This window comes from Pseudoliparis swirei, chromosome 4 (genome assembly GCF_029220125.1).
Source record: "Pseudoliparis swirei isolate HS2019 ecotype Mariana Trench chromosome 4, NWPU_hadal_v1, whole genome shotgun sequence".
NCBI lineage: Eukaryota > Metazoa > Chordata > Actinopteri > Perciformes > Liparidae > Pseudoliparis > Pseudoliparis swirei.
In genome coordinates, this window is record NC_079391.1 from 7,181,443 (window position 1) to 7,204,969 (window position 23,527).

A 23,527-nucleotide genomic window follows, 5' to 3' on the forward strand; every position below is an offset into this window, starting at 1 on the left:
TCCCCCATTATATATTTTCTCCCAGGGTATGCGGCGAGTGAATGGTGAAGACGAGAAGCACAAGGCCGAAACGTTAACTCCTCTATCGATTGCTTCTGCCTGACCCGCAGGGTGAAAGTTTAAAGTTCGTCCACATCAGAAAACAGAGGAGGCACGTGCGGGTTAAAAAGTCGTAAGTCTAACTCACTAAGTGATCACAAGTGTTTGTAACTGCCCTTACACAAGGAACACTGGAGGCCAGGGATGGGTTGCTTGCGTCTGGACAAGAAAAAGCTCCAGTATTAGCTGACGTTACTTTGAGTACAACAAAAACATGCTATGTAGCTACCATTAGCTTAACTGACGGAAGCTAAGCGCGTCCGTTCGTTAAAGGCGCTATACGAGGAGGAGTGACGATATTAGACCGATTGGAAACGATCTGTTTTAAAGTTGTACCAATCTCGAGTGGAAAAGTTGTGTTTGTGAGGTTACTGCCGGTTACAGAGATATATATATTCATTTAAAGTCCAGGGTGGGTGTTAGCACATGCTTTTCAATGTAAACACCTCCAATGCCCATTGCTAACCGCTAAATATATGAATAAAGATTCCTTTCACCTCTTCTCTAGTCTTACCTATTTAGTTTATCGCTGTTGATTACAATAAATACCCACCAACACTCCATTATAATAATAATGACTATTAGGGCAAAAGATAAGATCCATATAATACTAAATAACGATAACAATGATTGACCTTTGACCCGATGTTGTTGCCTCCCTTCTGGCCCTGACTCCTCTTCTCCATCCCCTCTCTTCAGGCTCGGGCAGCAGCATCATCGGCTGCAGCGATGGCTGCCTTTTACTCGGGTATCCATCTGAAACTGAAGAGTTCTCAGACTCCATGGGAGGACAAGTTAAAGTTGGCACGTTTTGCCTGGGTCTCCTCTCAGTGCCTGCTGCCTAACAAGGAACAGGTAACCACGGACTGAAGTGGTGTAACAACATGTTTGTGTCCTCCTAGAATGATGATGATGATTTTTGACTGGAACCTGGAGCCATGAGTAGTTGTAGATGTTCTGTATTCACTTTGAGAAGAGCCCACAGTAGTTTTTCTCTATATGACTTAAATCCAGAATATAGACCAATACCATTGTCTGCACTTAGATCACAGACACTCGTCTTGTTTATTATTTCATTAACATTGTCTGTAGATATAATGTTTTCAACACTTTCTCCCCAATTAAAGCCTTTTTCGAAATGAATATGACGATAGTGTTATTAGTTATTCTTGCTAACGTACTTCACAGACTTGGATTTGCATCAATCTTAGTGCATGTAACTTGATTCTTTTTTATATATACACCAAACATAGTCTTCAGTCTTTGTACATTGTTATCTTTTTGACTAGTTGATTGTTGTTCATTCATTTGAGAAGTTTATGAAAAAAACATCCGTGTCATTTCTGGAATAGAAAAAAAAGCAACATAGAGCCGTCGACCATCTGTCATGTCTGTCTTGACCGTCTTCCACTGTAGGTGCTGTTGGACTGGTGCACTCACGCTCTGACGCGCCGGTACACTCAGAAGGTGGAGTTTTCTGAGAATGTTCTGGAAGGACTGTGGTTTTACCTCGACGATCTGCTTCACAGCCGAAAGCTCCACTCTCTTCTCAAGCAGGGCAAAGCCATCAGCCTGAGGCTCAACATGGCACAGGTGTGCTCCAATACTTAAATACAACCACCAACATAAATGTAGTGTTGGGTTTGTACTGCGACAACAATGTTTTTTTCCTTTTGTGATTATCTCATATTGGACTAGTACTTTCGCTGTAATACATACTCCCAAAAGAGGGTGATATTCATAATACAGTTAATAATTAGGTATTATTAGTATAATTAGGTTGATATTAATATTTGAAGGTTTTACTGACACCACTTTTCTTTGTATGCCTCTAGCTGCTGCTGGACCGTCTCCAGGAGTGTGCACGTGTTGGCCCTGAGAATACGGCGTGTGTGTCCACCATACTCAGTGTGTGTCAGGGCCTTCTCTCTTCTCCTGCGCTCTCATCCGTCTTCACCACCAAGTATGAGCTCATCGTCGATCTCCTGGCTAAGTTCTGCACCCTGGCCTGCCGTGAACTTCAACAGCCGTTGCTCACAGAACCCCTGATGACTGAGTCCAGTGCGTGTCACGATGAGGAGATGACTGAGCGTCTTCCACCGCAGCCTACTCGCGATTTGGACAGTTCCCAAAACGAGCCGATCATTGAAAATTCTCCGGATCAGCCAGCATCGGATGCTAATAGGGCACCTCCGAAACCAATGGAGAACATCCGTTCAGCGAACGTGTTTGACGTCTTGCTTCAGGTGCTGCATTGTTATTTGTCAGTACAGAGACAACAAGCCAATCCCAACAGAGTATTTACGATGGTAACGAACCAGCTGATCCAACCTTTAACCCTACTCAGACACCTGCTTACCTCTGGGGAATTTGCACCCTCTCACACACATCTGGGCCTCCGCCAGCAGCTTTCCAGAGACATTCGAATCAAGATAGACGCCACCCTCCAGTTGGCTCTCTTTCCCTCTGAGCACCTGACCTCGTACACGGAGGAGCTCCTTCCATCGAAAGTGGATTCTGGGAAACGTGGCCCTAAAGCAGTTAAAGGCCTCTTGAAGCCAGTCACTGCCATACTTTCCAAACTGAGTGCTCGGGGCTCCTGCGAGCCGCCTCTCCACTACGCCGTGAAGTCAAACACACTGTCTCTGCTGTATAAGTTCTTTCTGGAAAGCTACGCAAAAAAGAGAGGAAGTGATGAGGCCCACAGGATGCTGTGCTTTTACTTCCTCGCCCGGTTGGTCCCGGTCTTGGAAGTGTGTGTCGATGGACAGTCACCCTCACCTGCCAATGCCGAGCAGCCGGTTCCTGCGTCCCCTGGGGAGACGGCTCCCCCACTCTCACTCAGTTCCCCAGAGAGCTGGAGCCTGGCTCTGCTCGCTCTGGAGTCCCTGCTGAGCCAGTCGCTGTCGGCGGATATTTACAATGTAGCAGCAGACAAGATCCGACATGAAGAGGTCCAACTCAAGTTTTACAGAGCTTTGGGACAAATGCTCTTCAACCAGGTCCAGCCAAGGTAAAACAGTGCGCACACACACACACACACACACACACACACACACACACACACACACACACACACACACACACAGAGAGACACACACACAGAAAAGACAACTCCAATTATGATCATTAGGTGGCAGGTGCCTTGTGTTCATGTGCACAGAAAGTACAACTCCGAAACCCGACGATGTATAAAGTTTAAATACTAGAAAGCAAAAGGATGGCAAAATAAATAAATAAAGTAATTGTCTTTATATGAATCTAGTTCCCTCAACATGTCACAACCTTCATGTCTTTTTCATTGTCTGCTAAAGTTTCTTTTACATTCTGAATAATTGTAATGTTTTTTGTGTAACCTACTTCTTGGTCATACAGTGAAAGCGTTTCTTGTCTTGTTCGACAGCATCCCGGCGTGGTACCGCTGTTTAAAGATGCTGTTGTGTCTCAACCATCTGATTCTCGAACCCGACCTGGACCAGCTGTTATCTTCAGCCTGGGTTAATTCTGGATGCGTCGAGGCACGAGTGCAACGGGCCAGACAGGTTATGATTTGAACATCTACTGAATAAAGTACTTGCAAATGCAGCATTTAAAATGTGTGGGAGATTAGTCTCGACTGAGACCAAATGTTTGTTTCCCAACAGCTCATGGTGTGCAGTCTCCTCCAGACGTACACTAAGCTCCGTCAGCTGCCTCGCCTCTTCTCCGAGCTCCTGTCTGTGATCTGTCAGCCAGCACTGGGTGACCTACGACCTCTTCTGCTGTCTGAGAGCATCTCCGCCTCGCTCAGGACTTGTCTTTTGGACACTCCCGCTTCCCAGGGCCTCGAGATCTGCTCATTAGTGTTGGAGAGCATCAAGAGATGTATACTACCTGGCCTGGTGCGGGAGGAAAGAGAGGCCGAGAAGATGGAGATTGACGGGGGAGGAAACGATGAAGTGGAGAATAGAGAAATGGACCTAGAGAGAAATGATGCATCTATGAATCTGTTCTCCCTCAGCCACCTGCTTAATGTCGTTTTGTTTAGTCTGAAAACTCTCGACAGTGCCTCTCCTGTTACTATCGTCAGGCAGAGTCAGGGTGTGATGGAGGTGATGCAACAGGTAGCTATGGATTTACTGCATCTGCTGTCAACAGAAAAGAGGGCTAGAAGTTCAGCTAAAAGGACACCGGGGAAAGGCAAAAAGAATTTGGAGCTCAAAGAGCCAGAGATTAAAGTGGGAGCAGCGTGGGAACAGAAGACCCAGGAGGCCGCGCTCCTCCTCCGATACACCTGGGTGGAGGTGGACACGCTCTTTAGCATCCACTGCGGCAAATACACGTCTCTCCAGGCGGCGGCGGCGAGTCAGCCTGAAGCCGGGGCTCCCGTCCTGACCCAAATACAAAGTCTCCTCTCGGGTGAGATTGTTCCGGCGGGTCTGCCGCCGCCGCCCCGCAGACCCGTGAGCGGTTTGCTGCTGAAACTCCTCACTTTGCAGCAGATGAAGAAAGCGTTGTTGGAGAGCCCCTCTCTCTCCGAGCCCAGCGCCGCAGCGCTGCTGAACACGGCGGCCCGGTTTATTTTAGCGAAATCGGAGTTGGAGGCGAGTCCGGACGGAGGGCAGGCGTGGGACGGCCAGGTGGCGAGCGTGAACGCCAACTCCAGCCACGTGGCCCACTGGCATCTCGTCGCGTCCAATTTGCCGTTGATCGCCCCCTACCTGAGCGGCGAGGACGTGGGCTGCGTGGCAGACGCGCTCGTCCACTCGCTGCTCAGCAGACCGAGCGACGGGGGGAAGGCCCGGCCGGCCGGCGCGCTCACCGTCTCGCTCATCTCCTCGCAACTCCTCCAGAGTCCCGTTCTCGCCGAGTTGCCGTCGCTGTTCTCCGCCACGATGTGTTCCCTCACGCGACGGATCGTCGGCGTTCTCAAGGCAGCGCACGTGGCCAAGGCTTGCCCGACGCTCCTGAAGTATCAGGAGAAAGGAATCGGAGCGAGCGACGGCGGTCGGCCTCCCGCGTCCACGCACAGGGAGGCCATCGTTCAGGATATATTGGCATCCTCAAAGACCGGCGAGGCGTTTGTCCTGCTGACCGCCGCGCAGCGCTCGGAGCTGGTCGACGCGCTCCAAATCTTGACGAACCTCAACCCCGATGGGATGAACTCGGAGGACCTGTCCTCTATTTTCCTCCTCCTCCTCTTCATGCTCACCTCCACCGCGAGTCGGTCCGACCCGGTGGCCGCGGACCCTGCCGGATCGGGAGACGACGCCCTCTTCCTGCTGGAGCTGCTCAACATTATGACGTGTCTCCTGGAGGGGAGAAGCTTCCAAAGTGTGTTGACGTTCATCCACGGCGGCACGTTGCTGCAGGCCTCCGTGTCCTCGCTCCTCTGGCACAGCAACAATGGGAGGTTTCAAGCCACAGGCGGCTCCGAATGGTTGGATTTCATCAAAGCCGTGCAGAGCTTCATCAGGTCCCTCGTCCAATTGATTATAATCCGAAACCGAAGCATTCGCCTCAACCTCGACCAGTTTGCCTCCTACCTGACCAGTAAGGAGATGGCGAACATGCAAATCGTGGCAGATAAACCGGGAGCGTCGATTTCGTCGGTTCATATCCTGCTGGCGTCGCTGACCTCTTTCTCCCAGGCCATGACCTCTAACCTGGGGAGAAGAAAACCGATCGATCAGACTTTGACTCAAATGCTCACGCGGATGACCGCTTCGCTGGGACCCGCCGTTGAAGCCGTCCTGAAGCCCCAAACGGTCAGCCAGTCGGTCATCCAACCGGCCTGCATCCTCGGCCAAGCCTTCATGGTGGAAGTCGTCACCGTCATGTTGCACTGTGAACTTTCCTCGCGCTCGGTGGAGGACGAGAACAAGCAGGCCGACACCCAGTTCGCCCTGAGTCACATGACCCTCTATCAGGGCTTCTGCCGCCAGATCCTCAAAGAAATAAGCAGCGCTCACCGGCCGCTGGACTTCCTGGTTTCCTCGCTGCACTTCCTGTCCGCTTTCTACAAAGCAGTGGAGAAGACGAGGGAGGAGCGGGAGGTGGAGCAGCAAGGGAAGGAGAAGGCAGAAAAGGAGTTGAATGAGCTGTACATGCAGATACTGCAGAATGTGCACAGGCTGCTGACGGGTACGTGGACCTTATTAAAGAACTAACGTACACATCTGCGTGCTGTATATATTGACTTAACCCTCCTCTTACCGTAGGGTCAATTTGACCCCATTCAATGTTTAACCCTTCTGTTACCTTTATATTTACTGACAATATTTTACCCGTGGGGTCAATTTGACCCCAGCAATTAAAACCTCCAGAAAATTATTAGAATTAATATTGTTTCCCAAGTTTAAGTGTGAGGTACTTTATGTTTGTTTGTTGACTTCCTAAATAGCCCTTTAAATATATAAAAAGTTGATATTTCTTATATGTTTGACACAGTGAAAAACAGCCTGGGGTCAAATTGACCCCAAAGAACACCGACATTAAACATTGAATGGGGTCAAATGGACCCTAAAGGTAACAGGAGGGTTAAGTTTACAACTGATTATTTATATGACTGCTGTTTTGGATAAAAAGTGTTCATGTTGAAATAGTCTATTTAAAAAAATGGAGACTTGGTTTTTCACAAACAACTAAAGCTAATAAAACAAAAGTGTCATTGTCGATCTTACTGGATGGAGATTTGTGTTTCAGTATCATCCTAAACTTGACCCACGTTTTGCTTTCAGCTTCTTGGCTTTCCGAGGATGATGTTTGTGAGCTTGAGCCGGCCGTGCAGGAGCTGCTCCGCCACCTGCTGGAGAAGAGTACGACGGGCCGATTCAACCTGCTGCTGCTGCTGATCCGAGAGGGTCTGGTCACTGGCAAGCTACGGGCAGGAAACTACCGGGTGAGGCGCCATCCTCATCACTTTTACGTCCTGTGGTCTGATGTTTAAATCCCCCAGAACCTTTTAAATTGATTACAATTTAATTTAATTTTGGAACGCAATTACAATGTCTACATGAGCAGCTCTCTTACTTGATGGGGGGGGTCATTCTGCCTGTTCTTTCGCACAATTAATTATATTTGCTGTGACATTGGATATCTAGTTTATCAACAGTTTTTTTCCCTCTTCTCCTACATTTCTGCAGGAAGTGCTATCTGCAGCAATCATCACGAAGCTGGTGTCCTGTTGTCTGTTACCTGAGCCCTGCGCTAAAGCTCTGTGGCTCATTGCACCACAGATCATATCTGCTATGGTGGTGAGTAATACACACACACACGCGCGCACACACACGCACACAAACACAAAGTAGTATGCCGCATGCACATGAAACAATTTCATATATACACACATATGCATATGTTACTCATAGACAGACAAGCACACATACGTGCACTTGAACAACGGTTTGGGAAATGTGTTTTGGGCATCAGGATTTGTTCGACCGTCTACAAATTTTATTACAAAGTGTGAAAATGGTGTTGAAAATCACCAAACTTGAGGAGGGAAATTATATTCCACGATTGCAGTTTCTCTGCCTGCCTGACAGGTGGAGCTGCCCTACTACCTAAAATATTGAAGTCCATGTATACAGTACATGTGTGTGTGGTGTTGCGCTGTCTAAATGCCCCTGTTCCAAAGACAGACCATACCACATAGCAACATATCACGTTTGAAATTCCTTGATTGAGGATGTGAGACAGTAATATTTGTAAAACACCATTTTGAGGCTCGCTCTGTGCATGTTTTAGTCGGTTTTTAAGAAAAAAATGGATTGGATTGTCTGAATAGTGCACTTTGTGGATAGAGGCATTCCTGTCATTAGATTGTTATAATATTGCGATTAAAATATCAAACACACTTTCTCCGTGTGACTTGTTGAGAGGGGGGACAGTAACACGCTGAGTATTTTACAGTATGTTCTTAAAACAGTCATCATTTTAGTGACCGCGTCTTGAGTGACTCCAATAACAATCCCAGTCTGCTGAGTTACGTCTGTAAACTCCACTGAGGCTCTTTTTGATCAACGTGTTATCCACCAGGCCTTCGGCTGGGTGGAGCAGACAGACAACACGGCAATCTGCTTTACCAAACGGCACACACACAAACACACACACACACTCTCACACACACAGACGCACACGACAACAACTCATGATCCCTTCGAGGCTCACATCTGCCAGAGATAGAAAATGTTTGCCTGTTGGTGATGTTTATTTATTCATTTTTTCGGATTGAATTTGATATTGATTACTTTTAGCAAGCTTTAAACCATCCCCAACATGTTCGTGTATGTGTCTGCATCTACAGCTACTTTCTCTTTTTGTTGTTCCCTCTTCTAACTGTGTGTGCAAATCTCTCTCTGTTACAGTTCCTGGTCAAATCGTCCAGTCAGGACGCCTCGCTGACCCTTCCCTTCACCGTTCCCACGGTGACGTCGATGACCTCACTGCTGCGCCAGGGGGAGGGGCTCATCGCCAACCCTCACCACGTCATACTGGTCCTGGGAGCGCTCCAGTTGTTGCCCCTCGACCACTTGAGCCCATCCGTCTACCAAGCTGCGTTCCTGGCCGTTCACGAGGCGCTGTTCGCCATCATCCAGTGTCATCCTCAGGTATACAGAGGTGGATGGGCGGGGGGGTGCGTGGATGGATGAAGTAAATATGCACCGTGGAGCCGTGAGTGTATTAGAGAGCATTGCAGAGGACAGGGAGACCGTTTTAAAAGAATGATGGCACGTATCTACACTCGGTGCCCGTTTCTTAGGTACACTTAGCTCAAACTACTGTAATAAACCTTCATGAAGGTTTTAATGTTCAGTTTTTGTTGAAAATGAAAGAGCAGTTCAACTGTGTTGTCAGTTTTGAGGCTGTAGTTTGTGATGCCGTTGGTTATCATTCTGTGTCATCCTGAGAGATGTTTCTCCTGTTATGTGCACCCCATTTCCATTTATATCGTTGAGGGTTGGCTGAACACTTTTTCTTTTTAATGATGTCCATAAGTCAAAAATAATGCATTCAAAGATGATGCTCTTTGCAAAAAAGATGGAAATATTACATAATTTATTGAGTTTAAAGGTTCGTTGTTGTCCTTGGAAATGTTAATTTGAATAGCTTTAGATAACATCATATTTTCCATCAGGTTTTTAAAGGAAATCGTACGTACCTATAAGAATATCTGAACGCGTTGTGGCCCATGACTGATGAAACCAAACGTAAATCTTCTGCAATGAAGTTCACTATAGCTCAAGGCTCCTGGATTGAATACCTGCTTTGAAGAAAATGTGGTTTTAAACTGCTGCTGAGCCCACAGGATGCCTCAGAGGAATGTCGCTTTTAAAGAAAGGATCCTGCAATTCACTCCTGCTGCACGAAAAACCTTATAAAGTACGAAAAACTTCTCTTTACAGAAAGACATTTTACTAGAAATGCTAAACATTTTAATCCACATTCCAACCCACGCACACAAACCTTTGCTGGGTTTATGCGTGGCACTCGTGTTGTGATTGTGTCAATGTGACCGATGTGACCTTTTTAAAGCGTTGACAGGTCAGAAACCATGACATCGTACGACTGAAACGGGGCAAAAATCCGCTAACTGATATCAGATGTTTGTGAAGACAACAGAAAAGGAGAGGAGACGGGGTGGGGGGGGATGAAACCGAGGGGAGGGCACATACATAGAGAAAGATTGGGGCATGTAAATAAATGGTGAAGAAGCAGTAGGCAGAGAGCAAAAGACGAGAGGCGATGCACAAGGGACGTTTCTGGAGAAAGTAGAAAAGCAGGGGAGTAGACTGGAGAAAGGAGGAGTGATGGGACAGGGGGAAGGAGAGAGGAGAGGTAGAGGAGCTGGCAATGATGGTTGGCATAGAGCTGGTAGAAGTCAATGGAAACCATTACCGAGCCCCAATTAGAGCTGTGACATCATTTCCCCTCTTTTATATTCTCTCTCTCTCTCCTCATCCCTCCACTGTCGGCCTTAAACAGAGAACAGAGGGAGAGGTGTGGACAGAAATGCAAACGTAGCTCTTGTGGCAATCCAACTTTGACCTCAGTCATTTATTGGACTGTAAGTTTATGGCGGTTATCGCTCACACACTGCAAATGATGCAATTTTGCTGATGTTGCAAAGTGTTTTTCGAGGCGACGCCTTGACATTAAGTGGACATGTTTTCTACATATTTCCGTGTAATCTAACCTGCACATTTGTCGTTTGGTTTTTTAAGTAATCAAATCTCCTCTATAATATAAAGTGATCTCAAGAGGCTGCACAATACTCCCAGAGCTACTTTCTTTTAAGAGATGGGAGATGGAGAAGTTGGTCTGGCAGAGTGGGATTCATGTGACAGTCTGTGAATGTGAAGCTGTCCTGTAAAGTCAGTCACATGACCTCAACAAAAATAAAATCGATACATCCGTCCATATAATTGAGGTTTTTCCATTCCTAAACAAAGAGATGTTTTTGTGGCCTTTTTTTTTCCTCCTTCTTCCTTTTATCGCTAAATGAAAATGCAAAGTCAGACTGGGCACCGAGGGGAGAAAGAGGAGATTTTAGCAGATTTGCAGGCTTCAAACGGAGAAGAAAACTCACGACTCTTCAACACGAGATGGTTTTATTCCACACATTTCTGCTACAAATGCTTCACTGTATATTTATTGAACGTTTCCTTCTCGGGGCGTCTAGGTGATGCTGAACGCAGCGCCGTCCTTCTTAAATGTCTTCTATCGTCTGGTGGCGTCCATCATGCAGGAGGGTCGGCAGAGAGGAGACAGTGACACAGGTGACACTCACAGACTCATTAACGACTTGTTATATTACCATATACAATAATGTGGACGCATGAATTATAATCATAAGCCAATCAATTTGCTCTGTTTGCAAGTCTGAGACGAGTCCAATGAACAAAGTCCAGGCTATAATGCCTCTTGCATACCTGGGAGTGATATCTAAAATGAAAACGGTTAACATCAATCTCTGGTTCCTTTGACGTGCAGACGGGGACGTTTATCTCCAGTGCGCCAGGTTGATCGAGAGGATGTACTCTCACATCGCTGCTACATCTGAGAGCTTCACCAAACTGTCGGCCTTCATGGTGGCTCAGTATGTCACAGAGCTGCAGAAGGTACACACACACACACACACACACACACACACACACAGTCATTGTATCATCTAGAGTCAACACGATTCCTCATCCTAACCCTTCTGTCACTCGCGCTGATTTTCCACAGCTGTGAGTGACACACACACACACACACGTACGTATGAATGAGTCAGCAGGATCTCGGCTGATCCTTTGATCCAGCACAGTTTGTCTGGCGGTGCTCGTTGAGCTGGCGAGATTCCGCCGAGTGGCGTGACGAGAGACGCCGACGCTCAGAAGCAGAAGAGAGCGACGTTGTTTCCATTGGCCCGATCGTGAATGTTCACAAATCACAAATCTGAGCGAAGTTACTGTAACGCCACGAGCTTTATGCTAAATATTCCCACAGAGCAGTGAGTCACGTCTGGTCGCTGAACGTGGCTTCTCTCTGCTACCAGACGGTATTTAACATGACGCCAACCTGACGCCGCAGTTTCCACATTGAGGGGAAGACAAGAAAGTGCTCAGACAGACAGACAGACAGTCAGACGTGAAGATGGACAGAGAGCCGGACCGAAATCAGCTGTGTGGAAGAGGTGTTTTGAATCCTTTTGAGCTGGTCTAATAATCCTAAAATTGGCTTTCTATTGTGCTTCTAATGGGGATTGTCAAAGATATGGACCTCCTTTGAAAGTCGGAGTAATGTAGCCGTCTCCGTGTCAGAGCTGTTGCTCGTGGCGCTCAGCCTGAACTAAACCGTCTGTGCAGCCGCCAGGTGTTATTAAACCGGAGAGCTGCAGCTAGAAAAACTGTTTTTATGCTGCTGCAGTTTGTGCATCTAGGGATGTGTCTCACGCTGGACTTGCTATTCTATTGACAACCCTATTATATACTTCTTTTATTTCAGACTCATGAGTCCATATAGCAACAAACACAACAACAATATACGAAATACAATAAAAATGTAGGGACACAGGGACACACAAAAAATCACTTGTGGTTAACGACATCCAGACATTTGTTCCAATGTTTCCATTAAAAGAGATTAACGCCATTTAACCCTTGTGTTGCCTTAGGGTCATTTTGACCCGAATCAATATTACACCCTCCCCCCACTTTAGGATTAATTTGACCCCATTCAATGTTTAATGTCGGTTTTCTTTCGGTAGTCAACAAACAAACATAAAGTGCCTCACACTTAAACTTGGAAAACAATATTAATTCTAATAATTTTCTGGAGGCTTTAATTGCTGGCGTCAAATTGAACCCAAAGGGTAAAATATGTTAGTAAATATAAAGGTAACAGGAGGGTGAAACATTGAATCGGGTCAAAATGACCCAAAGGCGGGGGGAGGGTGTAATATTGATTCGGGTCAAAATGACCCTAAGGCAACACAAGGGTTAAAGAAAAGGTGTTGACAATGAATCCACTATAATCAGAGATATTGTCATTTTTATTCCACGCATTCTTGTTCTTCTACAACAATAAAGTGTAGCTGCTGGCCTCGATCAGAGATGAGGACGAAAAGCTCACTTTTTAACTTTAAAACTCGTCTTCAGGCCCGATGAACCAGAAAAAGGTGATAAGATGAAAAATGCTACAAAGTAATGATAGAAATACAGAAGCAGCGGAGTTAAACCACGGAGCATCTCATGTACAAGATAACAAAATGTATCACATGGGCAATTTAGCAAAGCAACTTTTAAGTGTGTTAAATGAGTGATAAAGTCTTTGGTGTGAGAGAGACGGTGACTCATCCGCTGCCAGGTGCTGCTGCTGGACCCTGGATCTGTTCAGGTATCGCAGGAAGGTACGATAACAACACCAGGGGTCTAGATGGTCGGCGTACCGCCTACCGTAACTTTGGCCGACTCACTGTGACATTTGATTGGTCGGCTTTGGTTCAGTCACCAGAGTTGGAGTGTGTGAACATTTTCTGAACCTCAACATGTTTACAAATAAATAAAAAAATCTTCCATTTTTTTCAGTTCAGAGCAACCGTCACAAAAACAGGAAGAATGAATGATAACTATGAAGTTAATACCACATAGAGAGTGCAGAAAGATGAAAATAAGCGACAATAAGGTGGTGATATTTTTATTGATCCTCTTTTAGGATGTTTTTCTTTTCCGATGACCCCAGGGGGGTTTATATCCAGATTCATGGTCTTTTTCTTTATAATTAATCCTCTTCTGCATTTGCCTCGTTAAATATTTGATTTTCCTGCTCCAAACAGGAGTAATTAATTGTTCATCAGTCTCGTCCCGTCGGAGTTCTGCTCTTTAACATTTTGAATTAACGTTTTGCCAGGACAGATGTTGTCGTCTGTCTTTTAATGCCACTCCAATTGAGACTCGTGCTAATGAAGCTCGATGTGAGCCCTACATTAATATTCAACTATTGTGGCACATGATGTGTGGCTTGATAGGCTCGCCTCAGGCCGTCCCCCTGGCTGCGTGTCTCATGTGATACACTAAGAGGAAAACGTGATGCGGTTAAAATGTGTGAGGGGAAACGAGGCAGAAGAAATGAGCCGCTGCCTGGTGGAGCTAGCTGAGCACATGGACGCTGGAAGAAAGAAATTATGACGGAAATAGATATGAACCTTATTTGACCTCTCTATTCAGGGTGCGTAGTGTCATGGAAAACCTGGAAAAATCATGGAATTAAAAAATGGTTATTTCCTGGCCTGAAAAAAGTCCTTGAACATATTAAATCGGTTTTTTTTTGCTTCCTTATTTATCATTATAATCCTGATTTAACATTTTTATTTTTGTGCTTCCTTATGGCCCTTCTTGGCCAGATGCATGCTTAATTTTTACTTTATTTTTAGGTTTTTATTATTATTATTATGCATTCTTACTTTTGAAGGTTGTATTTCTGTAAAAAATACCAAAATAAAAAATATGAAGTATTAAAAAAAAGAACATTAAATCCCAAAGGTTTTGGAAAAGTAATTATATATGAAATAATTAATATGCTTTTAAAAGAAAGACGCTCAAAATATAAGCAGGCATGCATTCTCATACTCCCAATATAGACTTTAAATGTTATTCTTTTAATCAAACGATTGTCTCTCTTTCATTTGTGTCATTTAAGCTGTGCTGTATGCTTTTGAATTCTCATTGTTAGTTTTAAATACTAAATTTTCTCACTATTTGGTCGTGGGAATTTGGTTTGAAGTCATGAAAAAGTCACGGAAATGCATCGGTCCAAATGTGTATGAACCCTGGCGCTCAAACTCCCGTCTTCCCTCCGCTCGTCTCTCTTCTCGCGCTCGGCCTCTTCAGGTCACCCTGCGACCAGACGTCAAGCTGCATCTGACGGAGGGCATCTACCGGATACTGGACCTGTGCGGGGAGCAGGATATCAAGTTCCTGGTGGCCGGGCTGCAGATGGGAGTCCGGGTGGTGTTCAATGAGCTCTACACCAGCTACACCCACTACCACAAAGCACAGCGGCAAGGAGAGGACAAGTACACCGTCTGAACGGTCGCAACACGCACTCTCCACATTTACCTTACATTTCTATTTGATTCAATTAGAAAAAACGTTCTTGCTATGAAAATACTTTGTTTATATTCAATTCCTGCTCTGAACGGGACGACATCTTGGGGCGGCGATGAGTATTTTGACTTGAGACGTGGCAGCTTGTGGATACCAAATGACGTGCACAGTTTAAACACCGTCTCCTTGTTGTTTCTGTTTGTTAAATTGGTAAATGATACATCCGTTTATTGTTTAGAATTCTGCACATAAACACAATAAAATAATCAATAAACACAGTGGCATTCCACAGTTAAAGTTTGTTTATACCCTCATTTATTTGAGTATTTTGATATGTAAATCTGGAAATGGTTCAAAGGAGGCAGACAAAATTGCTCCAAAATGTCATTTTAGTTTGTTTTAACCAGACCTGCAGGCGATCAATGGCGTGTTCATATTTGTTGTCTGCCAACACAAAGCTATCGACTCTTCGGTTTCACCTTGTACCTTCAACACACAGCCCACGGCCGACTGGAGGAGCAGCTGCTAACTAGAGGAACAATGGGAAGAAGGACTGTTTAATAACTAAGAGATGGTTTCAGTCCATAAAATGTCTTTAGAAAATATGGATATATGCGAGTTATGCTTTATGTTTATTTCTGCCCGTTGTTTTCATCAAAACTTAATGATTTAACAGATAATTTGAGCGTGTTTATTAGCCAATAAGATCAGACAGGAGCTGCGTGGGCCGATTAAAGAGGGCAATATGGGAAGTATCCATCTTTAAACTGGCAGATCCACCGAGTCCATCACAGGATTATGATTCTTATTATTAGTAAAGAGGGAGACATACAGGTGAATGAACTGGTTTTCCTTTAGACACAAAACAAGACCCAGATTATTAATTAAGATGAAGAGTTGTAGTTAAATAACTCGAGGAAATTGGATATCAGATAAATATAGTGAAGTAGAACAATATTACATTACATGTTGTTTGAAACGGCCTCAAGGTTTATGGTAATGCCTGGAAATGGAAAAAATATAATTTCACAGAAATTCAATTGGGTGTCAAAGGAAAGTGCACACCTCGTGTCCTCAAAGAGCATCTTTGCCTCAGTAAAATATTCTCAGCTGAGAAATGTAGTCAACAGTTCAAACAGGAAATATCTTGAACACATCGGCTGTCAGAAATGTCGGACACCTTTTGTTCTGACTGGTCTGTTCAGTTCACTCTTATTTTTTTAGGGTAAGTCACGAGGTTATGCCAAACAGCATTGACTTCATAGTATGAAGCAATGTTCAGAGATCATCTATACCTGACGAGCTGTCTCACTCCATGTGATCGGCTCCGTCACAGCAGTTTTCGCTGCTTTTGAAATCTTTCTACAAAGAATAAAGTAAATTAATGTTCGCTTTGCGTTTAAACAGCGATAATAAACGCAACACTTGTTAAATGTAGTTGACGGAAAACTAGGTGCAATTGCTCTAATGGTCTTGGTTTCCCTTTTTTCTGACTTTTGTGCAGTTACATAAACTTTCACACTGTTTCCAAAGCCTGTGAATTAAATTACTCAGTGAGTACACCTTTGCTGTTTTCTGCTGAAATTTGACTCCTAAATAAGATCTCTTTTTGGACTTCTCGGGCGGATGTTCAAACGCTCCTTCCTCCTAGTTTCTGACGTTTTTAAGAATCCTTTTAATTTAGATATACAAGATTTCAGTTTTAATCCAAACAACAAAGCTGACTTCAATTGAGCTGTGATTCTACTATGACACCTGGAAAGATGCTTATGAAATGCATTCATGTTAATCTTGTTTAGAGTAACGACATTACAGCTAAGCTGGCTGACAAACTCACAGCCAAGAGAACATCTTGTGCCTCTCTCCTATTTCTGGAAGAGCAAAAAGCCAAACCGAGCCATTCAGGGGAAATGTGAGACCCTCGTATGAGTTATTCAGGACGAGGCAAAGGGCCAAAGATTTAGAAAAACCTCTTTAACCTCTGCTGCTAACTTTGCACATCTGTTTCACTGCTTCTTGCTCCTCCAACTCTGACTTTGGTTTGACTTCCATCCATCCATGCTGTAACACTACTGTAGGTAACATAAACACACACTCTTCAGACCACCGCAGCAGCAATGAATACGTGTGTGTGTGTGTGTGTGTAATACTGCTGGGACACTGGTCGTTACAGCATAAAGCGTGTATTGATAGCTTTTTTAAAAACTGCTTTTCTGTTCAAAAATGACGTGTCACCATTTAAATAATAAATGTCAGAGGCAGATTGAATCACACTGAACACGAGCGAGACGTTTTATTTTGGCTGATCCGCCCGTGTGTCACAGATGAATATCAGGTGGTTTGACGATATTGGCTCACAATATTTATTTTATTTCACGGATGCTTCTTGTGTATAAATGTTAGGACATTTTATGAAGGTCCTTTTTCTCACTGCTTTAATGGCCCTTAAAATCAGCTATTTATTTTTTTTAATCAGCTTTTTATGATGGTGGAAGTAGAATACAAATAATTTAGCACAAGAAGCAAAACCACACTATGGAAATACTCAATTACAAGTAGAAGTCTTACACCCGATAAAAGTACAAAGATACTATCAGCTAAATGTACTCAAAGTACCTCAAAGGGGACAGTTTTAAGAGTTGATCTCTTTTTAAAAAACTTTGGCTTTTATTGTTGCATATTTGATACTGCTTGTTTTACCTGGGGCCCAAAAGATACAAACACAAGGAGAGAGGAAAGGACAAAATAAAGGAAGGTGGGATTGAGACATGGCCAGGAAGGGAGACGGGGAGGAAAGAAGAAGAAAAAGGAGACACAACTTGTACTCTTCCAGCCTCTCTTGGTTCAGAACCAGAGACGGCAAAGGAAAGGAGGAGACAAGGAGATGAAGGAAGAATGGAATGAAGAAAATAAATAAAAGGGAGGAAGAAAGGAAAGAATGGAGGACTAAACGAAATAAGGCAGGAGGGAAGGGTGGAAGTGAAGAACGAGGGGACAAGGGAGGGAAGGATAAGGCATTCAGGAAAAAAAGAAAATGAGGAATGAAAGGAAGGAAGGACAGAGCAGAGGAAGGGTGGAATGCAGGAAGGTGAAAGGAAGTACCGGGATGAATGAAGATTAAAAGAAGAACTAGAAGATAAAGTATTTAGTTTGCTCTTAACTCGGGTTAAAGTGTCTCTGGCGCCCCTCGCGTCTCCTCGGAGCGCGCGCAGCTCCACGCCAGACAGTGACTCGATGTACAGCGATGATCGGGGCTTTTCTCCGAGCTCCCGGAGCCACATAACTGGGATTTTACAACAATCATTTCCTACTGGGACTGCCCCCACCCCCTCGTCTTGGCTTTAGCGCGGAACCGCACGGCACGGCTCGACTCGCTGTCAGCCCCGGCCCTCCTCCAGGGCTGCCTGAGCCGGCGTTTGATTGGATTAGAGTCGGGTAGCCTTTGCCCTCTAACCCCGCCGATGTTGGCTGGGTGCTTCCTGCTCCCTCCGCTCCCCCTGACCGACTGACGAAGCTCGCCGAAGCCGCACGGCGAAGCGCCCCGCACGGACACAGCCGAACCGGGACGAGCCGCCGCAGCCCGACCGCACGAGAGCCCGAGCGCCACGCAACGCACCGGCGAGGCGGACGGAGAAAACGAGGCAGCCATGCGGAGGAAATCGAGGATATTGTTATGCTTTGCGGTGCTGTGGGTGCTGGGGATAGCCTACTACTTCTACTCGGGGACAGTGTTGAGTCGAAAGGTAGGATTTCCGTTCCTCGGTTGCTTTTTATGGGTTGCTTTTTTCTCCCACCCCGGTGACGCGCTCCGTGTCGGTGCCCGTGGGGAGCGTTTCTCCCCGGACAAAATTGAAGATGGAGCGGGGTGCTTTTCGGCCGCTGTTGTGTCTCTCTTTTTCGGTTCCGGGGGGGGGGGGGGGTCGTCGTTTCTGCAGCCGCAAACCGATGCCGTGAGGAAAGTGATAAAGGGCCTGCTAGTATCAGCGGGGTAGGCAGCGAGTCGCTGGAGATGAGTGTCGACGAGGGCAGCAGGGGAGCCGGGGAGCGCTGGTCGGCGGTGCCCCAGACCTCCCGCTGCGCCGGGGGTTGCCCGCGGGGTGGAGGTGGGAGAGGAGCCCCGTCCACGCCGGCACAGCCTGTCAACCCACTTTAACGTGGCGGCGCCCGGTTAACGTGACAGCTGAAGATATATATATTTTGAAAGGTGAAAAAGTATGCATAGTGATTGTTGTGAATATTCTGCTGCTTGGCCCTGCTCACAGGGCCGGGGGGCGAGGAGGAGGGGGGGCCTGGAGCCTGGGGAGCACGTCAGCACTAACTGCTGCTCCCAGAAATGAGCAGAGATCAGGAAGTGTGCAGATTAGAGCAGAGTTAAATCACTGATAGGCCATGCTGTCAGGATGGGATTTAATACAAAAGGTTTTACATCTTCCTGGGAAGAACCGAGATTCAGTTTAACCGGATTTCTGTGATGTCCATATTTTATGGCCCAGCTGTGTTACTTCACGTGCACTCAAATGCCAGATGTGTTGCTCCACAAAGTTTAATTCAATGCAATCTTTAATGTTTTTATGATCTGCAGTTTTTGTCCAAGCTGGGGTTTTTTTCTACACAAAAAAATGTGTGAACAATTTCTCAAGCAAACGATGGCCAACAGCACATGGTTCTAAGTTATCTGAATTGGCTTATTTTCCTTTTTTACTAAAATATATTAAACTGAACATCTTTGGAGTGTTTGTTGGACAAAACTAGACATGAAGAAGACTTTTTTGACATTTTTCTGACGTTGGACCAAAAGATCAATCAAGAAATGACCTGGCAGATTAATCGATGATGCAAATGTTTCGTAGTTGCAGCCCTATTAGTAACAATTAGAGCTCAATACACTTCAACAGCACCACTAACTAACTAACTACATCCTCCAAAATGACAATGAAGGTGAATCAACATCTCTCTAGAATAAAAATGGAACATTATAACCTTTAATGAAGGTGCAGCACTGTTGTATTGGATTGCATTTGTATTGCATGTGTATTTGTGGTTGTCAGGGAGGTGTCGTTTTATATATGTCAGCCATTGCTTTATGCTGAAACACAACATTTATAGGTGTGCTCTTACTTATGTGGCTACAGATTGCTCCGGTGTGTTTCATGTCCTTGGTTTGCAATAACTTCTTACAGTAGTCAGCCTTCATGGTAAAACTACAGGACTCTGAACCGTAGCGGCAGCAGCTGGTCGGATGGACTTTGTGCATGTAAAGGCCTGGATTCCATTCACGAAAAACCACGTCTGTACATGCAGTAGTGTGCTATGTGTGACATGTAAGTTAAATCTCCTGTAGATGAAGACATGTCCCCTTTGTACATGGTGTGTGTGTCATTTTTTTGTTGGGGCAACATCCAGATTGGCTTTACTGTGTGTGTGTGTGTGTGTGTGCTAATGTAAGCCTGTGTGTGTGTGTGGGAAGTGCTCTACGTGGGTGGCTGTGTGCACTCCCTTTTAGATTTGGTTGGTGTGTGTGTGTCGTCCACCTGTCTCTTGTCTTGTACTATCTGTCTCTCTGTGTTTGCTTTGCTCCAGTCAACCAGAGCAGACCTTTTACTTTTCCATTAGGCCGATAGCAGTGCGTGACCATGCGTGTGTATTTGTGGTTGTTCAGGGGGTCAAAGGGACGCTCCGCGATAAGCAACTTTTACTGGAGTTGGATTGCAGGCAGTATTAACACGGTGTTTTAGCACTAAGTGAGGTTTAATCTGTGAAAACAAAGGTGGAGCTGCGCAGGTTAAGTGCTGTTTTCCATCGCATCTTCATCCCCATCAAAGAGTCGAGGCGTTTAATTATTTATCACTGCTGCCATGAAACAAACTTTGTAGCTGTAGGTTAGTGAATTTTTCAAAAGCACTCAAGATTCACACAAAAATAGATGGATGGGAACCGAGGATCTATGAATGTGAACTTTTAATTTGTAATGTGTTGCTTTGCAGCCCTTTAAGAGCTACGTCGAAAAAATATTTGGAATATTGACTAATTTGCAGATAATTTATTCTTTTAATGGTTTAGTCTACAAAATGCCAAAGTAAAAAAAAGAGAAGAAAATCGCATTATGAGCCCAAAGATCACAAGATGTTATGAAACAGAGAAAAACAGAAAATCTACTTATTTTAGAAGCAGAGAATGAAGTATTTCTTAATAAATAACTTAATTGACGAGTACTGATCATTAAAATGCTGTTGCCACCACCACCACAGAGTCATTTCTTGGCTCCTTTTGGCTCCTTTTCATCTTTTTCCTTCTCTTTTCAACAGAGGTGACTTTGCACTTTAATTCGTCAGTCAGTCGTTGCATAACGACTGACTGACGCCCGGAGACCGTTTGGCAGTCGAAGCATAAACGCAGAGTGTCCGTGAGCAGCGCTTGGATTGTGTTCAACTTTTTAAAAAAAATGTCCAAGCAACTCGTGCATCTAACTTTCCACCTCAAAAAAGCTCCATGTTGAATTACCGCTGCTCGCAGACACCGAGTGGCGACGCGTCCAGCAGCCGGAGACGGAACGCTCACTGTCAGCTGACTCAAATTCCCACTTCAGAATAATCTTCTCTGCCAGAAGAATTTCAAGTTCATCTAGTTTCTTCCCCCCGTGGTAGTGTTGCTCTCCAGATCAAAGTGCTCACCAAACAGCTTTTCGACTATTATTGGTTCAAAAGTATCCCTTTTAGGGAAGAGGGACCCTCTGCTGAGAGTCTGTGTGCCAGTTTAAAGTCGCCGTATCGCTGCCTGTGGGGTCATCACAGCGTCAACGCTGCCATTTCTCACAGATTCCTTGCAAGTTTTTTCTTTTTGTTGGGTCTGGCAATAACAAAATGAAATGTCACCACGTGTCTCCAGAGGTCTGGAGAGCAAAAGTATTCGCACACAATGTTCCTCGTATCTTTGATTGTGAATTTTGATCTGCGTCACCGGCAAAGTTGGCCGTTCTTTTGTTCGTGTATACAGTGGTGCCGAGTGTTCGGGAGCATTTCTCCGGTTACTTTTTTATTTTTTTTTATTTTTATTTTTATTTTTATTTTTTTAAATTTTTTATTCTTGTGTGTTGCTGCTACTGACTCGACAAATTTCCCCTTGGGGATTAATAAAGTATATATCTATCTATCTATCTATCTATCTTTACTGGCCTGCCTGCCAGTGTAAACTGAGAGGAGACTTGAACTGACCTTTATTTTAGGTTTACAACACGCAACCACATTTTGGTTGCTCTGAAACTGAGGCACATTGGTCACAATCTACATAGATGTACTCGGGGTAGGACATTTACATATTTCTTTCGGGGCAATTTTTGCACCAACTAACTGAAATCCAGAGGCATTTAAAAAGAAATTGGGGGCACTTTTTGAAATGTGTGAAATAAGATTTAACCTAAAAAATAATAAATATATTTATGTAGGCTTACAGTATACGAGCAATTCTCATAAAAATTGCAATAATGAGACTAGTAGGCAGTAGTCTACAGATTCAAAGTGTTTTCTTGGATTTTTTTTTAAACAAAAAACTAACGGAAGACATAAATCAGACAATCGTATTCAATATTATTCTTATTTCTTTGTGGTTATTTATTTTTCTGACATTTTTTTAAACAACTATTAACAATTATAACTCCTTTTTTTTATAATGAAAAAATATTTATTGATTTTTGTGTGTGTACCTACCTAGTACAGGCAAAACAGATAGGACACACAGAACAAAACCAAAACGCTATTAAACTATCAGAATTATGGGGCCATGTTTTGCCCCTCTCCTCGTGATATCAGGGGCAAACATATATTTCTTAGGGGCAGTTTTGCCCTTGTGTATTTCTGACGCTGGATGTACTTGTATGTGAACAATGTCAATATTCTCTGCAGCAGGCTCATGTTTTCTTAGAAAACCTGCCTGTTGGCATCTTTCTACAGTCTTGGAAAATACACAGTACTTATGCTTGCAGGGTGTAGTTATGGATGGAAAATGAAGTTTTCCTCTTTTTTTTCTTTTTCTTCCTTCCATACACACAATAATCAGTATTTAGAAAGACAGGAAATGTTGGGAGGCACCCAGCAGCCAGACTCGGTACAAACATGAGCCTGTATCTGTATTGTTGTACACACGAGGGTAATGTTGCAATCACGAGCATGCCGGCTCCCCGGGATGCCCCATTAAAGTCTTCTTAGTTGGACAGACCTCTGAGGGCTTTTCCTGCCAGCTCTTGAGAAACCACTGTTGAGTCCACTTTGCTGCTAATCATCAGCGGCGTGAGAGGGAAGCCAAATGGCAGCTAGTGAAGGCAGGGTGGCACCGATCCACAGGAACAACAGACAGACTTTGTCTGAAAGTTATCAGCTGTTTGATTAAATCTGCCGACAAACGGTAATGTGACCCTATCAAAGTGGTAAAACGGTGAGTGTTTTTTGAGTGCTTCAACCTCCATCGTAAGAGTGCATCGGTATAATGACGGAATAATCTTAAATGTAAGATAAACTCTCTTCGCTTTGGCAAAGGATAGGAGCAGGTAAGAGTGACTGTGAGAGCAAATCACATACACATGTGGTAAACGCAGTCCTGCTGTTGATATGGAGCTCAGCTCTCGCCCAATGGGGGACCGCCGCAGTGCAAGCATTTCTCAGAGTGTTGTGAGCACCCAGAGGTTTGGATTAGTTTGTAGTTGGTGGCGGAGGGCTCAGAAAGGGAGTTTGATGCAGCGAATGGCAGACACGCACACACACACACACACACACACACACACACACACACACACACCCACCGGTTCAAAGGGGATTCGGGGAGCTCTTAACGCAGACTGTGTGTGTGTGTGTTATCTGCAGCTCTCG

General features: G+C 44.8%; 2 protein-coding genes across 2 annotated transcripts in view; both read left to right on the forward strand.

Moving 5' to 3' along the window:
- Positions 1-91: 91 nt before the first annotated feature.
- urb2 (URB2 ribosome biogenesis homolog) lies at positions 92-16,865 on the forward strand. Its single transcript, XM_056412294.1, has 12 exons — positions 92-172; positions 799-954; positions 1,516-1,692; positions 1,935-3,112; positions 3,503-3,641; positions 3,744-6,222; positions 6,819-6,979; positions 7,224-7,334; positions 8,448-8,690; positions 10,763-10,859; positions 11,074-11,201; positions 14,454-16,865. Exons 2-12 carry the CDS (start codon positions 829-831, stop codon positions 14,649-14,651), a joined length of 5,037 nt encoding a protein of 1,678 aa, XP_056268269.1. The 5' UTR covers positions 92-172; positions 799-828; the 3' UTR covers positions 14,652-16,865.
- An 845-nt stretch (positions 16,866-17,710) lies between these two features.
- galnt2 (UDP-N-acetyl-alpha-D-galactosamine:polypeptide N-acetylgalactosaminyltransferase 2) overlaps positions 17,711-23,527 on the forward strand; it is a 40,847-nt gene continuing 35,030 nt past the window's right edge. The window contains exons 1-2 of the mRNA XM_056412692.1: positions 17,711-17,757; positions 18,184-18,412. Coding sequence (XP_056268667.1) covers positions 17,711-17,757; positions 18,184-18,412 — 276 coding nt within the window. The remainder of the gene's footprint in view (positions 17,758-18,183; positions 18,413-23,527) is intronic.

Excerpts from the sequence above, each read along its gene's own strand:
- urb2 (XM_056412294.1), top strand. The coding sequence starts at position 829 with ATGGCTGCCTTTTACTCGGGTATCCATCTGAAACTGAAGAGTTCTCAG. Across the intron at positions 3,642-3,743 it reads GAGTGCAACGGGCCAGACAG|CTCATGGTGTGCAGTCTCCT; the intron begins GTTATGATTTGA and ends GTTTCCCAACAG. Across the intron at positions 11,202-14,453 it reads ATGTCACAGAGCTGCAGAAG|GTCACCCTGCGACCAGACGT; the intron begins GTACACACACAC and ends CGGCCTCTTCAG.